Below are 25,855 nucleotides of genomic sequence, written 5' to 3'. Positions count from 1 at the left end.
GCCCTATTCCACCTATCCTTTTTACAAAGCATGTTCCCCGCTTCCCTGACAATAGAGTCACCAACAACTACTAGTTCCTGTGGGACCAGCGCATTCTGCCTAGGGGGCTGCCTCTGTGTTGCCTGATGACCAAGTGCAAGCTCTGCCGTTGATGTGGACGGCTGAGAGCTTGATGGGCCCCTCACTTTTAATCCTTCAAGGGCATCCACCCTGTCCTTCAAGCTCTCATATAGGCCCATAACAATGCTGAATTGTCGCCTGATTTCCTTACACTCCTTGCATCGCGCACACACAAAGACATCCCCCTTGGCAGTATCATGTCCCGTACCCGACTGCTCCACAAACATCAAGCAAGTAGTGCATTTTAATAGGCTGTGATTCAGAGGGCAACTGCCCCCCTCAGTTCTCCCCTGAGCTACAGCACTCCCATTAGCTTGAGCCTTTTGCTTTGCTGCTCTGGTCTGAGTCATAATTCCGATTTAATTCAATAAAATTTCAAAACAAAATTAAATCCTTAAGTTATATCCCAAAACAGTTATAACACTATATTTATTTTTTCGGTATCTAGTGTTTTCTACGAGTTCCCTTTATATAACTTCCGTATCACGTGTACCACTATAGTTATGTATTAATTATTTGTTACGATTAAGTCGTTATATATATATATATATATATATATATATATATATATATATATATAGAGTTAAAAGTACAGTTTAATTGACAATAAAGTTTATCAAGATTAATAGATTTACTGATTAATTGACAATATTATATTATGCACTTTGCCACACTAAGCTTATGCTATGGTGTAAAAATGGCGGGAATTCACGAACGGTACTTCTACGGACTTGTAACTATTGATTAGCTTCCAAATCTCGCTATCTCAATTTAGAATAAACTAAGGATCCTGACTAGGTCTATAATCTACTTATAGAAGATAATTTAATATAACAATTGGTTAATAAATCGACTAAATTTGGTTAAAAAAAAAGACCTCTCGTTCAATTTGTAACACGTGGATTTGATACCGTTACCGATACTGAGTAATACCTACAAAATCTCTGTCTAAGTTAAACTTTAAACTAAGTATCGTAACTAGGAATATAAAGCTACTAGAAATAAGTTAATATGACAATTTAAGCTAATAAATCAGAAAATAAATCAGGAAAAACTTCTCTGTTCCAAGAGCGTCAAAGAGCTTCGTCCACACAGGCTACCCTCGTACTCTCGTCGCAGTCCATCGTAGTCGCCTTTACGAAAGCAATACCCCTTCCCTTTACCCCTAATGGTAGTTACCTCTTTGAGTAACTCCCACTTCAGAACACTGTGAATTGAACTGAGGTACGCTTTTAAAACATTAATCACAGATGCCTTGAATGCGTATATACCATTAAAAAAATACTCCATGAGAAGTGTTCCAAGTTGGATGAATAGTGAAGTTGCCACATTACTTGAGCAGAAAAAGGTGGCATGGAAAGGTTACAGAGCAGTAAAAAGTACTGAAGCCTATAACAGCTACAAGGTGATCTGTAATAGAGCCACAGAAAAGGTTCGACAGGCAAAGGCAGTTTATGAGAAATCACTAGCAAACAGAGCAAAGAGGGGGGATAAAGAATTCTTCACATATATAAATGCCAAGAAGAGCAGGACAAACCAGATTGGACCTTTACGTAAGGGAAAGGGGATAGTAATAAATACACCAGCTGCCGTTGCAGATGAACTCAACAGTGATTTTGCATCGATATTTACAAATGAAAAGCCTTTTGTGGCAATGGGAAATTGTGAGAGCGAAGTTAAAAAATATGTAATTAATGATATTGAAATTTTGCAAGATTATTTAATGAAAAAACTTTCGAGCCTACAGACCAGTAAGGCTCCTGGAGTTGATGGAATATACCCTATAATCTTAAGAGAGGCGGCAAGCGAGTGCATTGAACCATTGAGGCTAATTATGCGAGCATCACTAGACTCTGGGGAGATTCCCTTGGATTGGAAAAGTGCAAATGTATCTCCCATACATAAGGGTGGCTCTAAAAGTGAAGTTGGAAATTATCGACCTTTCAGTCTGACTTCAGTAGTAGGGAAAATCATGGAGACAATGATCAAGGGTGGAATTCAGGATCATTTGGATCGAATTGAAATTCTCAAGGATACTCGGCATGGTTTTGTAAAGGGAAAATCATGTTTAACAAATCTGGTTTGCTATTTCGAAAGGGTCACTCACGAGCTGGATTTAGGGAATAATTTAGACATTGTTTATTTAGATTTCAGCAAAGCTTTTGACTCAGTCCCACATGAGCGGTTGCTTTATAAGCTGGAACAGGTTGGAATCACTGGGAAAATCCTTAGATGGATAGAAGGATGGCTACAGGGCAGGAGGCAGAGGGTTGTGATAAATGGCTATTCCTCAGATTGGGCTGATGTAAGAAGTGGGGTTCCCCAAGGATCAGTATTAGGACCACTGTTGTTTTTAATTTTCATAAACGACATTGATGAAGGGATAGAGGGCGTAATGTCTAAATTTGCAGATGATGTTAAAATTGGTAGAGTAGTTAATGATCACTGTCAAGCTGAGCTTCTTCAGAGAGACCTAGATAGACTTCAAGAATGGTCAGAAAAATGGCAGCTGTGCTTTAATCCAGCAAAGTGTAAGGTATTACACCTGGGAAACAGTAATCCCAAAAAAAACTTATTCACTTGGTGGAGTTCAACTAAACCCAGTACTGGAGGAAAGGGACTTGGGTGTTATGATACGGTCAGACATGAAATTCTCTGAGCATTGTAAACAGGTTGCAAGGAAGGCCCATGGTGTCCTATCGATGATCTATCGAACTTTTGCAAGTAGAGATAGGGACGTGATAATCCCATTATCTTATAAGGCTTATGTTAGACCACACTTGGAATACTGTGTTCAAGTATGGAGACCGCACCTAAAGAAAGACATCGAGCTTCTTGAAAGGGTGCAAAGAAGGGTAACTCGCCTGGTGAGATCGGCAAAAGGGCATCCTTATGAAGAAAGACTTCGAATATGTGGGTTGCAGAGTTTGGAAACTAGACACCTTAGATGAGATTTGATTGAGGTGTTTAAGGCTGTGAGAGGCATCAGTAAAATGAATGAGGACAAAATTTTCAAGATTATAAATGATGCTAGAACTAGGGGACATAAATTCAAGTTACGGGGGAAATGTTTAGATTGGACTGCAGGAAGTTTTATTTTAGCCAGCGAGTTATAAATTACTGGAATAAGTTGCCTTCATGGGTGGTAGAGGCCGACAGTTTGGGGAAATTCAAAGGTCATCTGGATAGTACTTTCGGGTAAGGGAAGCGCATAGGATGATAGGTTTAATTTCCTTTTTATTTATTTTTTATTTTATTTTTTTATTTATTAATTGTTATTATTTAGTTTATTTTTTTTTGTTTTTGTCATTGTTTTGTTCGGATTTTTTTTTTTTTTTTTGGCTGGTGCAGCATAAGCCATTGGCTTTCTTGCACCATGCGGCCGTTACTAATACTAATCACTGCCAACTAGTGGTTCATTTATCTGCAGATTCTTAATGCATGAAGAATCACTACTGATAATCAAATCAAGAGTATTACTCCCTCTAGTTGCCTCCTGAACATGCTGATGTAGAAAACAATCATCCAATAAATCCACAAAAGCCTTGCTAGTGTGTGAGTGACCAGCCCCCAAATTCCAGTCAATATCTGGGAAATTAAAATCCCCCATTATAAGACTCTGATTTACTGCCCACTCTATTTCTCTGTACAGTTTCTTATTATACTCATCAGAGTCATTAGGCCTATAGCGCACTCTCTCAATTTTGATCTCCCAATGCTTATGTCACACCAAACTGACTCGACACTGCACTGTCCAGCGATGTCGACTGGCTTCACTTCCTTGGATTTTATGTGTTTCTTAACTAATAGCATAACCCCTCCTCCTTTCCTATCCTGTCTATCCTTTCTGTAGACATTGTACTCCCCAAATTCCAGTTCTGCATTCCTTATATCTGTGTGACACCACGCCTCTGAAATCCCAACAATATCTGCCTTTGATGTTTTGAGCAATACCTCAAATTCATCAAATTTATTTACTAAACTCCTAGCATTGGTGTACACGCAAGTATACATGCACTTACTCTTCCTCTTAGCCACCCTAACACAACCCATGTGTTTACTTGTACCCCCATGATTCCCAGCAGTCTCTGAAATATCCTGCATCTTATTTTGGATATTGACTGCCACAGACCAGTTACTTCAAATTTAATTCATGGCCTGCCATTGTGAATATGGTTCATGGTATGTTGAAATTCGTGAGATTCACCACTTTGCATTCTTTATAGTGTGGTTCGCTGATTGTATTCCATTTCATTTTGGCTAATCATTTTAGATCTGATTTGCAACAAATGGAACTATAACTGTTCCATTTGCTGCAGCTGACCTTGGAAATTTTAAATGCATGCCTAATAGAAAGTCTGCAAATTGTCAATTCTGCACAACTTATTGTAGGTGTAATGAATAACTCACATTTTGCCTGGTTTTTCAGATCCGTCTTGTTGTTGAAGAGGGGCTGAACCAACTTCCATACACTCGATGTACTATTACAACACCCACAGGTAAAATGTATTGAAAAATGAATTTAATTATAATATTAATGTCTGCAGTGCAAACTATATAACAGTGTCTTTTCTGATTTATCACTTTTTTAATTGTTAAAATTAACCCTTAATTAATATGGTAATTGATGTTGAATAATTGTTAAGAAAATCTTTTTGTAATACCAAATACTGAATTTGCTTGTTTACGGCATTCTCATAAGAGCATCTCTCAAAAGACTAATATCAACAAATCTCTGCTTTCATCTTCTCAACCTTCAACCCAGCACGGTACTGAGTAATATAGGTTCTAATACCTTTTGTGTTTGGCATTTTCATAAAAAAAAAAAAAAACAAAACACCCTAATAATCTATTGTTCCCAAAATACCATATGTATACCGCTCATATAATTAAATCATTTTAATATGATATAGTTTGACAGTGGTAGTTTTAGATGGTGTAAGGTGCATACCCCATGTTATGCACAGAATTTTATTTTATTTTTATTAAACATGAACAGTAAATACATTTTCCATGTATAATAATCTATTTACATTCTATCTACAATTAAGATAAAGTAAAGTAACTTTGGAGGGAATGGTTTCACTTCGGGGACATAAAGAAAGTTTCTTGGAATTTGATCAGTCTCTTCTTAAGGTCACATGTTGAAGGTGATGGTTTCTTCGGTGTCTGCGAGGGTGGAATTCTAGCATAATTCTGCTCTACAACTTTCTCTGTAGGCTCCACTTGAGATGTTGTGATGTGTCAACAGGAAGCATATCATCCCTGCTTCTTGTGTGTTTCAAGTAGGAGTTGTAAATAATGGTCTTTGAAGCAATGAATAAAAAGTTGCACGTGGTATGTGTTGTCTATTTAGAGAAAAGCAGGTACCAGCAGCCCTCCTGAGTGTGGGCCTGGTTGCAGGCAAGCCTTGCAGCATTTGATGCATACCCAATCATTTAGTTGTTCTCAGGACAGACCTGGTATATGTGTTCCAGGGTTCTTGGAATAGCACACAAGAACAGTAATTTGAGGCATATAAATGCAAATTGGTGTAGTGTGACTGGAGTGGGAAGGATGTTGTGCCACAGTCTTTGCTGGATGTCTGCATCTGATTTAGAACATTGCTTCCTGTATGATAGGTTTCCACTGAAAGTTAAATTTGTAAATGCAAGGAGGGTGCAGGGAGAGCTTTGCAGGTGGCCAATGGAAAAATTGGCTGCGTTGCATGACATAATTAGATGATATACTTTTTCGAAGCATGTAGGTACAGAGGTGCCATGGCTTCTGGTGTTGTGAAAACAAAGGTTGGTGCAGGGTTGGATCCAGTGACATTTTCAGTACCTTTTGCTGTTGTGGTGTGTGGGAGTGCTTTTACAATTGCTGATTTTAGGCATTTGTGTTGCTGCCATGCATTTACAAATTTAACTGGAAGTCTTTCTGAGCCTCTCCATTCAAAGTGTGGTGTCAGGAGGTTGCCTATGGTCCTTAGTCCTATTCAGTTCCACATAGGAAAAAGATGATCATCAGTTGCAGTTATGGAAGAGTGGGTCTGGGAGTACAGCAGGAAGTGATGTTCCATCAAGGGTGTGATGATTTAGCTCCTTCCAGCGGCGCAGTTCATCTTTATAGGAGGGTAGTTTTGAGTTGTGTTCAAGGCCATATCCATTCTGCTAGCCAACAAAAAATATTTTTTGTCCTACCTACGCAATGAAAATATGTGATTCTGTAGGAAATAAATGCACTGATTCCGAAAATCACCATAAAAAATCCCTATCATGTCGACATCGAAAGATGTACCAACTTTTAATGTTAAAATAGATATATATGTATAATTCAACTTGTAATACAAGTGTAATAAAATATATGTTCCCTATAATGCATTAAACTTCAGAAAAAATATCATAAATCATTGCGAGATAGTTATATTTTAATAATATATAATCAGCATACCTGTAGTTGTCCTTAAAAATGTTTTCTACTAAGGGATTTTCTCGTGTATTCCTGCTTACTCTTCCTCACAAGGAACCAGCAATATTCCCCCATCATTACAGGATCCCAGTGACTTTGGTACCGCTTTTCCATCATGGAAATATCTTGAAGAAACTTGCTCCCCTTGTTCATCACACATCTCCCAGATTTTTGGGGAAAATTTCGAGACGGGAATGAAGAAAACGAATTTTCAACGACATTCTACAGCCCCTGTTTTTGTAGCACTCGAGTAAATTAGACACCAACATTTCATAATTTTCTTCTTTCCTATTACCCAAAAAACTATGTACTACTGCCTTAAATGATCGCCAAGCTGCCACTTCAACTTCCTTTAATTGGGTTTCAAACACATTGTCTTTCAGGAGTTTCCTAATTTTTGGTCGTACGAAAATTCTTTCCTTAATTTTGGCATATGTTAAATTAGAAAACACACTTCTCAAGTATGCAAATTCATAACCTTCTTTATCTAGTCCCTTCACGAAATTTTTTATCAATCCAAGTTTAATGTGCAGGGGTGGAAGAAGAACCTTGTTTGATTGCACTAAAGGAATATATTTTACATTACATTGTCCTGGTATGAACTCTTCCTGCTTGTCCCAGTGTTGCACAATATAATGTTCTTCTGTCGTACAGCTGTCCCACAAACACAAAAAACAACAATATTTTGTGACCCTCTCCCTGCAAATCAGTAACTTTAAGATCGCTGAATATGTTCCAACCATTATCCTGGTATTTTATAGTATCTAGAACCTTAGGCATGCTTTCATGACTTTCTTTTTAAGTCCAACTGAATGAAACACAGGAACTGATGGACATTAGCATTAGTAGAGGCATACGATGCAAGAAAGCAAGCTTATGCAGCATCAGCCAAAAAAAAAAAAAAAACCCTTCCATTTCATCCTTCCATTTGTTCCAAATGCCTGTCCAGCCTCAGCCTTAAATTTATTTAGGCTATTAGCTTCCACAACAAAAGATGGAAGCCTGTTCCACCAATCAACTACTTGCTGGCTAAAGGCAAATTTCTGCACATCTATTCTACAATTATCTTTCCTCAATTTGAAACTGTGCCCCCTCAGGTTCTTAGTCTGAGCAAGACAAAGAATCCCATCAGCATTCAGCTTGCTCAACCCATTCAAGGCCTTATACACCTCAATCAGATCATCTCGCAGGTGCCTACTCTCCAGGCGCTGCAATTTGCAGAACTTAAGCCTTTCTTGGTAAGAGCACCCCTTTGTTCCCCTCGCCAATCTTGTTGCCCTTCTTTGTACTCATTCTAGCAACTCTACATCCTTCCTAAAATGAGGCTTCCAGACCTGTACACAGTACTCTTGGTGTGGCCTGACCATTGCCTTGTATAACGGGATTATCACCTCCCTGTCCCTGCTAGCAAAATTTCTATATATCATTGACAAGACTCCATGACCTGCCCTGGCACCCCGTCTGCACTGCTCAGCAAACTTCATATTCAGCTGCACAATTACCCCCAGGTCTTTTTCACTTTCCACTTAACTGAGTGTAGTACCACCCAGTTGGTATGTTTCTCTTCGGTTATTGCTACCCATATGCAGTACTTTGCATTTGTCAATGTTAAACTCCAGTTGCCACTTCTGAGCCGATTTTCCCAACTTATCTAGATCCAGTTGGAGTAGCATACTGTCATTATTGTCATTAACAACCCTGCTAACCATTGCATCATCTGCAAACTTGAACATTAAACCTGATATACCTTCATCAATATCATTGATAAATATACAAAACGAGAATGGGTCCAACACCAAACCCTGGGGTACTCCACTAATAACATTTGTCCACGAAGAGCAGTGTCCATTGATTACCACTCTCTGTTGTCTCCCACTCAACCATCCCTTTATCCATTGTAGCAGCTTACCCTTGATGCCATACCTCTCCAGTTTGTGCAGCAGTCTTCTGTGTGCAACAGTATCAAAAGCTTTCCTGAAATCCAAATATATGATATCAAAATTATTTTTGGCATTCAGTTCCTTTGTGACCACATCATAGTAAGCAATCAAATTGGTCAGACAAGACCTCCTTTTGACAAACCCATGCTGTGTCTTAACTATTACTGCAGACTTGTCTAGATGATCCTGAAATGCTTCTTTAACCAGTGATTTTATTATTTTCCCTGGAACACAAGTTAAACTAACAGGTCTGTAGTTACTTGTGTCACCTTTTGAACCTCCTTTGTGATACTTTGTGAATTGGTGATACATTTGCACACCTCCAGTCCATGGAGACCTTCCCTGAGTCCAAGGTAGCTCTCATAATTATGGCTAAGGGCTTGCTTACGTCCTTTGCTGCCTCCTTTAATATAACTGGATAGATCCTGTCCACCCCAGGTGCCTTCCTTATGTTTAACTTCAACAATTTTTCTCCACTTTACTCTCAGTTATTACAAAATCATTTAGCTCCCTGTTAGTGTTTGATAAACCTCTGGCATTCCCCTCATTGGATGACTCCTCATGTGTGAATGTAGATGCAAAATACTCATTCAGTTTATCAGCTACCTGAGCATGATCATCAATAATCGAATCCATCTATGTTAAGTGGTCCAATCTGATTCATCCCTTTCCTTCTAGAGTTTACATAAGTAAAGAATTTCTTGCTGTTTTTCTTTGCATCCTTTGGCAAAGATTTCTCAAATTCTGCCTTCGCCTGCCTAACCTCCTTTGTGATTTGATTACAGACTAGTTTATACCTGTCATAGGTTTCTGTATCATCTGATACTTTATATGCATCCCATACATTCTTCTTCTCTGCCACTAGCCTCATTAATTTATCTGACATTCATTTAGGCCTAAACTTTGAACAGTATTTCTTAGTTGGAATGAAAAGCCTAGTAGCCTCCAAAATTAAGTCCCTGAAGGCTTCCCATTTAGAATTTACTGTTGGTAACATCATCAGTTGATCCCACTGTACAGAATTTAAAAACTGTCTGAGAGCTCTGTAGTCACCTTTACAAAAGCAAAAGCCCTTCCCTTTAGCCTTGATGGTAGTTACATCTTTAAATAATTCCCACACACAATACATTGTGATCACTGTCACCCAGTGGTTCCTTTATATGCAGATTCGTAATGCATGAAGAATCACTATTGATAATCAGATCAAGAGTATTACTCCTTCTGGTTGCCTCTCAAACATGTTGCTGTAGAAAACAGTCATCCAATAAATCCACAAAAGTCTTGCTAGTGTGCGAGTGACCAACCCACAAGTTCCAGTCAATATCTGGAAAGTTAAAATCTCCGATTATAAGACATTCTGATTTACTGGCCCACTCTATTTCTCTGCACAATTGCTCATTATACTCATCAGATTCATTAGGCCTATAACACACACCTACTCTCATTTTTCCTTTCCCAGTGCTTCATCATCATCATCATCAGCCATTTTCAATCCACTGCAGGATGAAGGCCTCTCCAGCAACTTTCCAGTTCCTTCTGTTTTGAGCACTGGCCATCCATTTACTACTCAAAAACTCATGAATTTCATCTATCCATCTCCGCCTTTGTCTTCCAGGTTTTCTTCTAGCTCCTCTTGGGTACCATTCTGTTATTTTCTTAGTCCATCTGTCATCATGTCTTCGAGCTATGTGTCCTGCCCAAGACCATTTTAGTTCTTTAGTTTTGATAAGAATGTCCTTTACTTGAGTTTGCTGCCTAATCCACGTGTTTCTCTTCTTATCTAACAGTCTGATTCCCAATATAATTCGTTCCATTCTTCACTGTGTAGTTCTTAGCTTCTCTTCCATTCTTTTGGTGAGTGCCCAAGTTTCACTTCCATAAGTCATGGTGGAGAGTATACATTGATTCATTATTTTACGTTTCAGACAAACTGGGATATTGCTCTTCAGTATGTGACTATATTTCCTGAATGCTATCCATCCAAAATTTATTCTTCTCTTGACTTCCAGCCATTTATCATTATTACAACTAATAACTTGTCCCAGATAAGTATATGACTCCACCTTTTCAATTACTGCTCCTTCAATCATTATTTCCCTTTCCGTGGCATACTTGTTCATCATTACTTTTGTTTTAGCCATATTCATCTTTAGTCCAAAATCCTTACTAAATGTGCATAACTGATTAAGATTTTCCTCTAATTCTTTGGGATTGTGGCTTATGACCACAATGTCATCTGCAAATCGTAAATGGTTTAGGTACTCTCCGTTCACATTGACTCCTTTCTGCGACCAGTCTAATCTTCTGAAAGCTTCCTCAAGGGCAGCAGTAAACAGCTTCGGAGATATTGTGTCTCCTTGTCGAACTCCTTTCTCGATTTTAAATTTCCTACTGTCTTTGTCTAGTCTAATAAAGGATGTAGCACTCATATATTTTCTTCAAAATCATAATATATGGGGTATCTATGCCTTGTCTTTCCAGTTCCTGAAACATTGCCTTATGCTGTATGGAGTCAAATGCCTTTTCATAATCCACAAATTCCAGACATAATGGTGTTTTGTATTCATTTGCTTTCTCCATTAGCTGTGATATTACGTGAAGGTGATCCATAGTTGAGAATCCTGCCCTAAAGCCAGCTTGCTCTTTCGGTTGATTCTCATCAAGTATTCTTTCTAATCTGTTAGTAATGACCCTTGTGAACAACTTGTAGATATGGGATAACAAGCTAATTGGTCTATAATTTCCAATTTCTGATTTATCTCCTTTCTTATGCAGCAAAACTATGATTGCATTATTCCACTGCTTAGGCATCACACCTTTTCTAATGCACTTTGTGAAGAGTCTTGCCAGTGTTTGTGTTATGTCTCTTCCTCCCAATTTTAACAACTCTACAGTAACTTCATCTTCCCCCGGGGCTTTCCGATTCTTCATTTTCTTCAATGCATGTTCTACCTCATCAGGAAGAATATCGGGTATGTCGTATGTGTTGCTACTTTGCAATCCATCTTCCTCACTGCTGGTATCATTCCCTCGCTCCTTGTATAATTCTCTATAGTAGTCTTCTGCTATTTGAATTATGCCTTCTCTGCTGTTTATAAGTACACCATCGTTATTCTTCAGTTTCAGTATCATATGTCTTTCTGTATTACTGCTCATGGCTGCTGATTTAAATCCTTTGTTTTCCCTTAATGCTTGTTCTACTTTTCTTGTGTTAAATCTTCTTATGTCCTCTCTGAGTCTCTTTCTAATGGCTTTGCATAACTCAGTACAGCAGGCCCCCGTTATAACGCGGTTCGCTTTACGCTGATTCGCTATAACGCTGTTCTTATATTATAACCCGTATCTGACTATAACGCTGTCACAGATCATTATAACGCTCTTTTACAGATTGCATTTTTGGCATATTTAACGAAATCGTTTCATTTGATGGAGTCGATAGCTTGAAAATGAATAGCAAAACAGCATTAAAACGTTTCCCACGCCGACTTGAGAAATTTTCCCACGCTCAGTGAAATATTCTCGCACGCTAATTTAGTTTCAGTACAGTGACTTGTTACGTAGTTCCGAGATCAACATTTTAAAAAATGATCAAGTATATTGCTTGTAATATTTGCGTTATATGCATTTATGCGAAGTCTAGTCATCACTCAGTAGAGTATTAGACATCGTGCGTAACGGAAAGTTTACTTGAACATTGTAATAAAATTGTATCGTAATTAATTCAACCAACACAGTTACATTTTCGAAGAGCTAATAATGACTGATAGGAATGAAAATGCAACAACGTCTGGGCGCAGTACGAAGACTATAAATGTAAGAAAAAGACTGAATTTGAAAATTAAATTAGACGTTTTGAAGCGAATCGATTCCGGTCAACGACAAACGGATGTGTGCCATAATTTAGGACTTGCAACTTTAACTGTAAGAACAATTATAAAAAAATAAAGAATTAATTTTTGCAGCGGGAAAGATAGCTGTTCCACTGCAAGCAACTAGGACTAGGCCGGCTATTAGGATTGAAATGGAAAGACTTTAATTTTATTGAAGATAATATTCCAATGCAGAATTCAGTTAAGTTAAATATTAAAAAAAGAGAGAGAGAGAAAGAGATTAGCCAATATGATGATCTGAAGAAAACTCGCCTAAAAAAAAAAAAAAAAAAAAAAAAATGTGGAACCATTTAAAACTGGTAAGGGCTGGTTGAATAGATTTAAAATCCAGGGAGAAGTCGCAAGTGCAGATCAAGGAGCCGAAACTTTAAATAAAGAACTTGTTAAAATTGTTGAAGAGGGGTATTATGTGTTATACTTCTCAACAAGTTTTTAACATAGCTGAAGCAGGACTTTTGTGGAAACGAATGCCTAAAAGAAGTTTCATATTGAAAGAATCAAAAAACATGCCAGGTTTCAAATCGGCGAAGGATCGGTTGACTTTATTGTTGTTTGTAACGCTGCGGGGGATTTAAAATTAATACCCCTTTTAGTTTATTTGGAAGAGGGCCAAAGTTCAACTCAAAATCCACACATTTGTCATGATTAAATTCATCAATTAAATTAAATTCATTATTTTAATTGGAATTTAAATTTACTTACTTTAAATTAAGTTACCACATAATTATACGTATGCAATGCAGAATATTTTATATGTGCAAATATTTGAATATTAAATATTTTGACCGACATTTGTGCATCTTTTCATTACTGTTTATTATTCATTAGGAAATATCCTATGGCACCGACCGCAGCTCATAAATACATATGTTACCTTATGGGAAAGCGGCGCTCGCTTAGCGCGGATTCACTTAGCGCTCTGTTTTTCCGGAACGAATGATCAGCGTTAAGCGGGGGTCACCTGTATACTCAATTTTCTCCCTGTCAGTGTTTTTCTTGCTCTTCATTTGTCGTCTTTGGTTCATCATGACAAGTGTTTCTTGACTAATTTTTTCTTCTTTGGATTTCTGTTTCCCTATAGGTTTCTTGGGCTTTATCACTTTCAGAAAGTTGTAATATTCCTCGTCGATATCTTGGTCCTGAGCAGTCTGCAGAAGCTCAAACTTGTTCTTAAGTTCCAGTACATACTGCTTTTTCTCCTCTGTTATTATAAAGACCTTTGTATTATTGACTCGAGTCAGTTTTTTCCTTTCCTTTCCTACATCTATATCAAGTGTACATCTTACCATTCTGTGATCACTTCCAACATTTACCTTATTCAGGACGGTAACATCATTCACAATATATCTTCTGTTAGTGAGGATGAAGTCGATTTCATTCGTTGTTAATCCATTTGGACTCTTCCATGTCCACTTTCTGTTCACCCTTTTCTTGAAAAAAGTGTTCATTACTGACATTCCTTGAGATTCTGCAAATTCCACAAGTCTTTCACCTCTTTTATTTCTTTCACCAATTCCAAAATTTCCTATAGTTCCTCTTTCTGCGCTGTTTTGCCTTTTTCCAACCTTAGCATTGAAGTCCCCCATAATAATAGTGTAGTGGGTTTTCTGCTCATCTAGAAGACTCTCAATTTCAGTGTACATTTCTTCAACCTCTTCATCATCATGGCTCGATGTTGGTGCATAAATCATTATAATCTTTAGCTTGTACCTCTTAGAAATCTTGAGTATTAGTCTTGACACCCTTGGTGATGTACTTTTGAATTCCAAAATGTTGTTTTTAAAATCTTTATGGACCAGAAACCCAACTCCGCCTTCACTCCTTTCACTGTTTCCATTGGTGTACAGCAGATTTCCACTTGATAAACTTATAAGTGATTAATTTCTTCTTCTTGTTTCAGCCAAACCGATGATATTCCAATTCACATTTTCTAATTCCTTTTCCAGCTCTAATATCCTGTCTTCACCGATGAGTGATCGTACGTTATAACAGGCCAAGTTCAATTTCCGTGCATGGCAGCCTGGTTGTACCCAGAGATTCTTAGCACCCTCTGCTTCCACTCTGATCCTCTTGCTGCCGTAAGAGGGAGAGTGAAAGCTGCTGGGGACTGAGGGCCATTTGTATTGTTGTGCTCTCATTGCTGGAGGGTTTGGTCTTTTCCTCTTCACGCTGACCAGGCGTCTTGAAGAGAACCACTCTACACGTTCGTTGCCACCTAAGTGACGTAACAGGGCTTACCATCGAGAAGGTGTGCATGAGTGGATTTTAGGGAGGCAGGCCAACCGGACTTCTCCTAAATCTTCTGTAATAGAGAGATATTGGATCCATCAGTGTTTTAGGCTGAGTGTCTGATAACACACAGGATACCTGATCAATTGGATGCACTTCCTTAGATTTTGTGTTTAACTAACAGCATAACCCCTCCTCCCTTCCTGTTAAAATAATCAGTGTTTTAGGCTGAGTGTCTGATAACACACAGGATACCTGATCAATTGGATGCACTTCCTTAGATTTTGTGTTTAACTAACAGCATAACCCCTCCTCCCTTCCTATCTTGTCTATCCTTCTAATACACATTGTACTCTCCAAATTCCAACTCTGCACTGCCTATATCTGTGTGACACCATGTCTCTGATATCGCAGCAATATCTGCCTTTGATGTCTTGACTAGCACTTCGAACTCATCAAATTTATTAACTATACTCCTAGCATTGGTGTACATGCAAGTATACATGCACCTGCTCCTGCTCCTAGCCACCCTAACACCGCCCATGTATTTACTTGTTCCACTATGACTCCCAGCAGTCCTGGAAATCTCCATTACCTTGCTTTCCATTCTGCTGCCCATTCTAATAGAAGCAGTGCAAGAATCACTTTTGCCTCTGCCTGCGGCCACTGTTAACCTTTTAGTCTGTGTATACCCCAACGAATTTGTTGCCATTATGAAGCAAAACTGCTTTTAAACTTAATTTTGAGGCATCTAAGAATAAACACAATTCATCTGACTTATGCATGATATCTAGTTCTTTCAGAAGTCCAATAATGTCTTCGCAAAAACACATACTGTCTTACTTGGGAAAATATTTCAAAAACTTTTCATGTCTTTTTCAAAACACTGAAATCTTTGTTCCTGCTGCAAGTATATTCTTTTGGCAAATTTAAGTCTCAAACCAAATCATTCAACTCATATTGTTTTATTAAATGAACTTCACTACCTGGACTTACTGGCTGATAGTCGACATCTTGTGAAGTGGTAGGAGGGCTGCATCCTCCCACTCTCAAGTGGGTGTTTATGTTTGGAGGATAGATTTATAACCCTGAGATCATGTCACAATCAGTTAATACTTGGAAAACCTTGGCACAGCCTATAAAAACCACCAAAAACGCTAAGTGTGCTCTCTTTAAATTGTTGCATCTGGTATTTGAACCTAAGAACCATAGGTAGTAGTCTGATTATGTTTATCACAAGAAATTAATGTTTAGAAATTAATAAATGTTTATCACTAAAATTAAGAGAATTAGCTTATTTCTGTTAAAATAAATCAGTATGTCACATTACTGGTTAGATTATGTGAAATTGGCATATTCTGGTAAAAATTAACTCTCTCTATATTTAATAACTGTGAAGTGATGTGAAACTATCATTGTGATTTTCGAAATCTACACATAAAAATTGGTTAAAAATAGCATTTAAGTTCTTGGAGGTAAAAATTGTGTTGGCTAGTGTTAGCATTTTTGATAGAGTTAGCCCTCTAATGACTGTCGCTAGTAGTTTATCTGTAGTTAGTATACCTGTTTCATTTGTGGTGTCTTTAGAAGAAAAGTGGTCCGAAATGCTGTGCTTCTGTCTTCAAGGGAGATCAATCCCTATTTCTCCCTTGAGTGAGTGGCTGGCAGAGTTTAGAGAAGGATATCCAGTTGGTTTTGTTCCAGAGGAAACTTTGGATGGATGCTTAGATTGATGGAGGTAGTCATTTGGTGGAGTTAGAACTTTGAGGGTGTGCCAGAGAACTGGCCACCATCTGGTTGACAACTAGCATTCTCTCTCTCTCTCTCTCTCTCTCTCTCTCTCTCTCTCTCTCTCTCTCTCAAGATGTAGCACACACTCTTCTCCATTTCCATAGTACCCTATTGAAGCATCTCAGAAATTCAAACCAGTTCTTTTGGGAAAAGTTTGAGATGTTGCCAAGTTACACTTCCAGATATTTGTGTTTCTCACTGGACCATATTTATTGGATGGGAGAGTTGGTTCTGGCTTTCCAGTTGCCAGCCCATAGGCTACTGGTCTTATAGTGGTTTAATTTTGCACCTCATGCTTCGTCATAGAGATCACAAGCCTTTTGGATGACTTCAAATTCACTCCCATTCGTATAACAATTGTGACATCATGTGCTGAATGGATTATTTTTAGATGATATTCTGGTAGCAGTGCTCATTCGGATTGTAGACTGGTGGTCATTTCTTTAGGAATGGTTCTATGGCTAGTATGTAAAGTTTTCCACAGCATGGGCAGCCTTGTTTTATTCCTCTGGAGTATAGCAAGGTGCAGGTGAGCTGATTATTCAGTTTAAAGCAAAATTTGGCTTCTTTGTATAGCAGATGGATCATTTGGATGACGTAGAGTTCGTATCTGAATGCTTTCAGGGTTTCAAAAGGTAGCTGTGCTTTGCTCTCTTGAAAGTGTTTTTCTGGTGAATGCTAATTGGTATTAGGTATTCCTGTTGGCTGCTTGCAGTGGAAAGGAGGTTACAGATCAGTTGAAGGTGGTTATGTATCAGTCTTCCTGGTACAGTATGTTTGTTGGTGACATCATCTGCACGTGCAGATTATGTCACAATTGTTATACGAATGGGAGTGAATTTGAAGTCATCCAAAAGGCTCGTGGCAATGGCTTTGAAAATAATTTTGTAATCGGTGTTCATTAATGATACTGAATGCCAGTTTTGGAAGTTTGTGTGATCTCTCTTCTTGGGAATCAGTTGGGCGACAGAGGCAGTGACTGAATCTGGCAGTCCATGGGACTGTATTTCTTCAAGCATTCATAAGAGTAGCACTCAGAGTTGATACCAAAAGACTTCAGTTGATACCAAAAGAGAATTCAGAAGTCAGTCTGTCCAGATCTGGAGATTTATTTTTGGGAACAGCTTTGTGCTGTCATCAATTCTTGTAGAGTTATTAGTTTTTCCATACTGCATCGAACCATAAGGGAGATTTTTTTTAATTCCTAAAAGGATTTCCTTGGTTGCTTTTGTAGCAGTTTCTTTGGAACTGTGTATTTCTTGATAGAATCTGGTTACTTCAGAGAAGATTTCCTTTGGGTCTTCAATGACGTTTCCACCTTGCAGCTGAATGGCGGTGATTGTGGTTGCTTTGTGCTGTTTGCATTCTAGTGAGAAAAAGTACTTGTCCAAGGTGTCGGATAGGTTTATGTGAGTGAGTTTGTATGGCCTGTAATGTCAACTGATGAGTCTGGCTGTCAGGTGGGAGATGCTTTTGTCTCTGCTTGAGTTAGAGGTTAATATGCTTTTGTTGATTCTTCTGATGACTGAGATTTGTGAGGATTTCAGCTGACTTTTAAATCTGGACCACCATGTGTTTATGGGTTCCATTCTGTCTTTGGATTGGATATTAGGTTTTGTAGCTTTGAGATATATTCCCTGTCTTGTATAAGGCTGTTGTTGAACATCCAATATGTGCTTCCACTTTTGAAGTGATTGGGTGATATGGAGAGTTGCAATTTGACAAAGGAGTGGTCTGAGATACAAGATGAATTGTGTCTGATGCTTCTGACCAGAGGGACAGTGTGTTTTTGGATGTAGTATCTGTTTAGTTGGGCATAGGTGTTGGTGTCTAAATGTGCTGACTAACCCATTGTTGTCCACCGTGGCTTGCTGGTTGTTCTGCAGTGCTCAACACATCATGCGCTATTTGTGGGTCGAGAGTGCAGTTGAAATCACTAGCCAGTATGATGTGTTCCTGATATATTTTAAAGAAATGGCTCTGTATGAAATTTGTGATTTGAATGGCAAGTGTGTCCTTGTGTGGCAGGTAGTTGTTAAAAATATGCAAAATTTCTTTTTTGGAATGTCTCTAGGAGGGCGTACGTTGTATAACCAGCTATCTCTACTATCGAATTGAGCTTACAGGGGGAGACTTATGATGGAGGCTGATACTTACTCCTGCTCCATGATTTTGGGTTAGGAAATGATAGACTTCATGTGCCAATCTGCCCATTTCAGAGATGGCCATGCGTCTGCTTTTATATTTGTTTCTTGTATGAAGAGTAGGTCGGAATGGTATTGTTGGACCTGGTCAAGAGCCAGCTTATTGCACAATACAGAGGCATATCCTCTTGCATTTAGTGACAGCGCACAGAGCATCATTATTATTTTCAGGCAGAAAGAAAAGGTTTTGCAGGTTTTTGAGAACTGTTAGCATCTTGATTGGTGGTATTGTTATTCCATCCCATTCATCAAGTACATATGTTTGGATCTGTACAATTCTGCCCCATCCTACTTTCCCTTTAATTTATAACTTTGCTGTAGGAAATTACATAATTTTTCCACAGTTATGGGCATCTGGTTTCACTTTTCCTGTGAAGCGTCTGAATGCTGGAAATCGTGGTTAGTCTCTTTTTCAGCCTCAAGGAATTATAGTTCTTTTCGTTTATAGAGTTGTCAGTAATTTCTAACTGCTTATTTATTTTCATCCATCCTGTTGTTCTTGTTAGTGATTTGCTCCTTTCCCATCAGTATGTATATTATATTGTTTGATGACTTTGGATGTGGACTGTCTTGAGGGTTGATTCCAAGAACTAGTTCTTGTTTCTGTAGGTAGGGTGAAGCTTCCAGGACAGACTCTCTTCGGATTTTTTGAAGAGAGTCTGCCCTGTTTTCCTGTAGTCTTTTGATTTATTTATTTTTTGGCATGCCAAGCATTTCAGGCTGTTTGGTTGTTTTGTCTGTATCCTCTTTATCTCCAGCCATCTGCTTGCTTTGTGCATCCACTCTAACCCTGGAGTGTGCTGCCTGAATTTCAGTATCAGCCACTGAAGAGTTGGTGATATGTGAGCAATGTTTCCTGATATAGCTGTCTTCGTTTCAGAAGAAACATTGAATTGAAATGGAGATATAGAAGATGTATGTCTGTGATTCCATTTAAGTCTGCATTGATCAATTTAGGAATGTTGTTTGCTGCATCATCATTGGTGAAGTGCACTTGCCTGTGGAAACATTTGTGAAAATTCCAGTTTTGTGGTTGCTGCTGAGAGTGTTCACATACTGCCTGGTAACCGATCTGTATTTTTATAAAATTCCTCTGAGGAACTCATAAGGAATCTCAGGTGGAATGTTTGATATAGTTCATGTTTTTTTTTTAGTGCTAAAGCAATTGGCAAATGCTTCCAGGTAACGAAGACTGATGTCTATTGCAAGACTGTTTATGCCCACGAAGGATGGCTAAAATATACCTGCATGGTTCCTGCTACATGGAAGGCATGAGTAATATTTTTTGGTGGTTCATTCTCTGAAATCGCTGTTAGGTACTGCTCTAAAGGGATATTTTCCGTAGTAGCAAAAAATACTATCTTCTTTTCCTGGGAAGTTTATAGTGGTTGCTCCTCATTTGTTAGTGTTATTCGACTGTGTATTTGCTGTTGTGAGTTCCAAAAATGGGGTATTTGCAGAGAGCATGTATTTTCCTTTAGACACAGTAGTGTAAATATTAACAGTTACTGTCCTTTTCATCCTTGAGGTGTTCTGTTGTCGCAGGGTTGAAGCTTCTGATGTCACAGTCAGTGAAAACAGTGGCTGTAGGTTCCATTGTTCTGGTCACTGATCCCTCGCTGGCCATAGCGAAGGAGCAATATAAGTTTTGACTGGAATTCTCATGGGAAAAACACTAAATGGGGTAAAAGCAGAAGCTTACAAATACACATCTGATGAGGCAAGCACTCAGGCACTATTCTAATATGCATGATGCTTTTTGCTTTAAGTTGAACTTAATGCTTTTATTCCCAAAAAAATGACCATAGACATTCATTTCTGTATGTGTTTGAAGTGCATTTATTTTATCATAATTTCTGAGTATGAAAATTCTTGGAAATAATTTTTTAGGGTTATGGGGAGTGAGGGGGAATAGAGAGGGAGAGGGGTAAGAACTGTTGTGTGACTGTTGATAAACTTGCAAAGCTTTCAACATTACATGTGGAAAATATGATGGATTTTTAAGCAATGATATTATTATTATATACAGGGTGTTTCAGTTAAACGTTTCAGAACTTCTAAGAGAGGTAGGGTACATCCTGACAACTCGAAATCATATAGCAATGTGGGGTCGGAAATGCTTTCCTGAAGCAGTGTTGTACACAGAAGCACCATAAAGAAAAGAGACCGTAAGTGAGAAATCATTTTAATATAATACATGAAAAGAAGCAAAAGGTACATGGATTACCGTAGGTACATGGATTATCAAGTAGATAGGTCTAACCGGACCTATCTACTTGATCTTTCTGCAGCAAGTATTGCCACAACTTTTGAGAGATGAACAGATTTCTGCATCGACGCAACAGACAATGTGGTTCCAACACGATGGAGCCCCTGCCCATTATAGCGGAGATGTTCGTAACTACCTGGATGTCACATTTGGTCAACAGTGGATCGGACGTGGTGGTCCCGTGCGTTGGCCTGCTCGGTCACCCGACCTATCATGTCTTGATTTTTATTTCTGGGGTCATATGAAATCGCTAGTTTATGACACCTCTGTTGACAATGCTGAGGAGCTGGTTGCAAGAATCGCAGTAGCTGCCGAAGAAATTCGAAATTCGCCTGGAGTATTCCAGAATGTTCGGATGTCCATGCGTAGGAGATGTGAGGCGTGCATTGTAGCCCGTGGAAGAAACTTCGAACACTTACTTTAATCCATGTACCTTTTGCTTCTTTTCATGTATTATTAAAACGATTTCTCACTTACGGTCTCTTTTCTTTATGGTGCTTCTGTGTACAACACCGCTTCAGGAAAGCATTTCCGACCCCACATTGCTATATGATTTCGAGTTGTCAGGATGTACCCTACCCCTCTTAGAAGTTCTGAAACGTTTAACTGAAACACCCTGTATATATATGGCGCCTCCGTAGCCAGGTGGGAAGGAGCAGCAGTGCGTAGCACACGCTTCTTGATTAGACCAGGGTTCGAGCCCGTCACCACCAAATATGGAGGATGTGGAAAGGTCAGGGAATGACCACCGCATTTCCCGGAGCAATATGGCCTTAATTGCTAATGCTCCTAAAAACCAAACAACAGTAACAGTATTATTATTATTATTAGCTATGTGGTGCAAGGAGCCCAGCTTGCCAGTGTAACTATGCCCACAGTCCGTCCACATTAGACACAAATTCCATTGAAACATTCAAATGAATAGGTAGCATTTCTCTTGTACTCTATTCATTCTGCAAGCCAGTTGAAACCTAATGAATAATTGTTCAATAGTTTAGAATAACAACAGAATGATCATTCAGTAATCCATTTCAGTCACTTGCACCTATCACTGCCATTAATCTCTCTCTCTCAACTTTGGACAGAGAGAGAGAGAGAGAGAGAGAGAGAGAGAGAGAGAGAGAGAGAGAGGTATATAGCTAAATATCAGATTAACACTATTGAAGCCTTTCCTTCATTTTTATGATTTTATTTTGATTATTGATATTTAGGTAACAGAATCACACCTTGGCAAGGTGTGGTTCTGTTACCCTACTTGTATCATTAATTTGCCCTGTTAGTGTCAGGGTATATTTAGTATTTGATTTTCTACAATAGTCCTGGAGACATATCACTTCTGCCTCTAAAGGGTTTTTTTTTTTTTTTTTTCTAACTGAAATGGTGTTCTGCTGTTATACTTCCCAATTTTTTTTCTCTAACATGTTCAGGTGGTCATTGTTGATTATGAGTTTCAGCATATTCCTAATTGTGGCTCCTGAATGTCACAGCCAGTATATTTGCACGTACAGTATTGGATAAAATTGACAAAAAATGTTTAATCTTGTTTTTGTTGCCAAATATTAGTTCTTTTAATTCAAGCTTGTCTGGAAAGCTCGAATAAACAAGGTCCTACTATGCATGCAGATAACCTTAGTTGCTTTGACACAGAGAAAAAAAAAAAAAAAAAAAAAGTTTTTATGCTTGTGAACAGTTGCATTAAAAGTGATAGTTAGTAGTCTATTTGTATACAAATGATAGCTTGAAAATCTCTATGCGCTTCACAATTATGGGCTTTGTTTTTCAAGCATATGTATTAAATTTAAGTAGTGTGTTTCGATAATCAATAATAATAATAATCAGTTTCCTGATATGGATTTAATTGTATCAACCTGAAATGTTACAGGCAAGTAGCAGCAATTAAATATATAATTAATCTATATTTTTTATTGTGTTTCAGTTTCTCTCTAGTTGTAATTAATGCAGCCTGACATATATTGAGGTACATATTGCAATCTTTGTTAAATATCCATTTTAAGAAACTTTTTTTGCACTTCAGTTTCTTCCAGCTGAAAGAGTTGTTAAATTATTTTTTCCCCTGATTTCTAAAGGTTGATTTTTTTTATTTCTGAAAGATCATTCATTCATTAAATTGTAATAATTAATTTCTGTTTTTTCTTATTAGGTGGGAGATATGAAGGACTCAAATATGAGAAAGGAAATTGTGGTGTTAGTATTGTTAGGAGTGGTGAGTAGTTTTTCTAATTTAATTATATTGATAGATCTTATAAAATTTTAATTGTCTATTAAAAATGGAATAAGATGGACATATGTAAATTAAAGATTAAAAAGAAATACACCAAGTCCACAAAAATATTAACAATTTTATAATTTATGTTGTTTTAAAGTATTTATACTACTTCATTTGTGGATATTTACTAGATTGTATCCTCTGGCCAAGAAATGAAGTATATATTCTATTAAAAAAAACCAAATTATATGTATATACACACAAAGGAAATTGTAGTGATTGCTTATAAAATTTTGTGAAAAACTAACTAATTAATTTGAAATAAAGGTAAACTAGCAGTATAGATTTAATAAGCCTGTTTAACTTTCTAAATTTAAGTTTTAAGTGTGAAAAATAATCTCTTGCAAATGATCGCCTTTGGATGTATAAAATAAAATAAATTTTCTGTTTATACTCTGGGAGATGACCACATGGCCAGAGAACTTGACAAGGTTGAATGAGAATACAAGAAACAGCATGGTATTCAGCATTTGTGCGAGTTTGCACTTGACTATGGTGGCCTTCAGTGTTCTTCTAAAATAACATTTACATTGGTGTGCTCTTAAAATATCATTTTTCCATAGCTACAGTTAATGGGCCACATGTGATTGATTCATAACATTGATTTCAGCTCTTAATCTTTACACAAAATTGTACATAGAGCTATGATGCCATCTCTTATTTGTCTTTTCATGTAATAGTAGATACAGTTTTATTAGATGGTAGCATTAAGATCAGAGCAGGAGGATATTGCAATTGTTGGCTATTGTTTCAACTGTACAAAAGCTGAAATTGAAGAGATTCTCTGGAATTCTCATCTGATTCTGATTTCATGAACTTGTGAGTCAGAAACTGATGATATCAAATTAAGTAGAAAGAAACTGATGATATCAAATTAAGTATTTAAATAGAAAGGGTGCAAGAATATTTAAATAGAAAGGGTGCAAGAATATTTGCTGATGCTATCGAGGCAGTGTTAGGTGGGTCGGAAAACTGCTAGCTTGGGGGGAGACAAAGACCAATAGATTGACAGTAGCCACTGGCAGAGGTGAAAGAGATTCTTGCACTGCTTCTATTAGAATGAGCAGAAGCCTGAAAAACAAGATGCATGGTATTTCAGAGACTGCTGGGAGCCATTGTGGTACAAGTAAACACATGGGTTGTGTTAGGGTAGCTAAGAATAGAAACAGGTGCAGGTATACTTGCGTGTACACCAATGCTAGGAGTTTAGTAAATAAATTTGATGAATTTGAGGTATTGCTCAAAACATCGAAGGCAGATATTGTTGGGATATCAGAGACGTGGTGTCACACAGATATAAGGGATGCGGAACTGCAATTTGGGGAGTACAACGTCTACAGAAAGGATAGACAGGATAGGAAGGGGGGAGGTGTTATGCTATTAGTTAAGAAACACATAAAAACCAAGGAAGTGAAGCCAGTCGACATCGCTGGACAGTGCAGTGTGGAGTCAGTTTGGTGTGACATAAGCATTGGGAGATCAAAATTGAGAGTAGGAGTGTGCTATAGGCCTAATGACTCTGATGAGTATAATAAGGAACTGTACAGGGAAATAGAGTGGGCCAGTAAATCAGAGTGTCTTATAATGGGAGATTTTAATTTCCCAGATATTGACTGGAATTTGGGGGCTGGATACTCACACACTAGCAGGGCTTTTGTGGATTTATTGGATGATTGTTTTCTACATCAGCATGTTCGGGAGGCAACTAGAGGGAGTAATACTCTTGATTTGATTATCAGCAGTGATTCTTCATGCATTAAGAATCTGCAGATAAACGAACCACTAGGTGGCAGTGATCACAGTGTGCTGAAGTGGGATTTACTCAAAGAGGTAACTACCATTAGGGGTAAAGGGAAGGGTTATTGCTTCCGTAAAGGCGACTACGATGGACTGAGACAGTATTTAAATTCTATACAGTGGGACCAACTGATGATGTTACCAACAGCAAATTCAAAATGGGAAGCATTCAAAGAACTTATCTTGGAAGCTACTAGGCTTTACATACCAACTAAGAAATATTGTTCAAGGTTTAGGCCAAAATGGATGTCAGATGAACTAATGAGGCATATGGCAGAGAAGAAAAATGCATGGGATTCTTACAAATTAACACATGACACAGAAGCCTATGATAGATACAAGTTGATATGCAACCAAGTTACAAAGGAGGTTAGGCAGGCGAAGGCAGATTACGAGAAATCCTTGGCAAGGGATGCAAAGAAAAACAGCAAAGAGTTCTTTACTTATGTAAACTCTAGAAGGAAAGGGATGAATCAGATTGGTCCACTTGATATTGATGGGTCAAGTGTTGATGATCCTGCTCAGGTGGCTAACAAACTAAATGAATATTTTGCATCGACATTCACACATGAGGAGTTATTCAGCGAGGGGAATGCCAGAGGTGTATTCAACTCTAGCAGTAAGTTACAGAATCTTGAAATAACTGGGAGTAAAGTGGAGGAGAAACTGTTGAAGATAAACACAAGAAAGGCACCCGGGGTGGATGGGATCTATCCAGTTATATTAAAGGAGGCAGCAAAGGAAGTAAGCAAACCCTTAGCCATAATTATGAGAGCTTCCTTGGACTCAGGGGAGGTACCCATAGACTGGAAATGTGCAAATGTGACCCCAATTCACAAAGGAGGATCAAAGGCTGACACAAGTAATTATAGACCTGT

General features: G+C 38.1%; 1 protein-coding gene across 2 annotated transcripts in view; it reads left to right on the top strand.

The window, feature by feature from the left end:
- The window catches only part of kri (uracil phosphoribosyltransferase krishah), a 156,187-nt gene that overhangs the window by 45,160 nt on the left and 85,172 nt on the right, over window positions 1-25,855 (top strand). For both annotated transcript variants that reach the window (XM_090379364.1, XM_090379363.1), the window contains exons 3-4: window positions 4,550-4,619; window positions 23,055-23,117. In XM_090379364.1, the coding sequence (XP_090235490.1) occupies window positions 4,550-4,619; window positions 23,055-23,117 (133 nt within the window). The remainder of the gene's footprint in view (window positions 1-4,549; window positions 4,620-23,054; window positions 23,118-25,855) is intronic.

The sequence above is a fragment of the Mastigoproctus giganteus genome, chromosome 8 (genome assembly GCF_048544385.1).
Source record: "Mastigoproctus giganteus isolate SK-2022 chromosome 8, ASM4854438v1, whole genome shotgun sequence".
Lineage (NCBI taxonomy): Eukaryota > Metazoa > Arthropoda > Arachnida > Uropygi > Thelyphonidae > Mastigoproctus > Mastigoproctus giganteus.
This window is presented reverse-complemented; position numbering and strand designations above follow the sequence as displayed.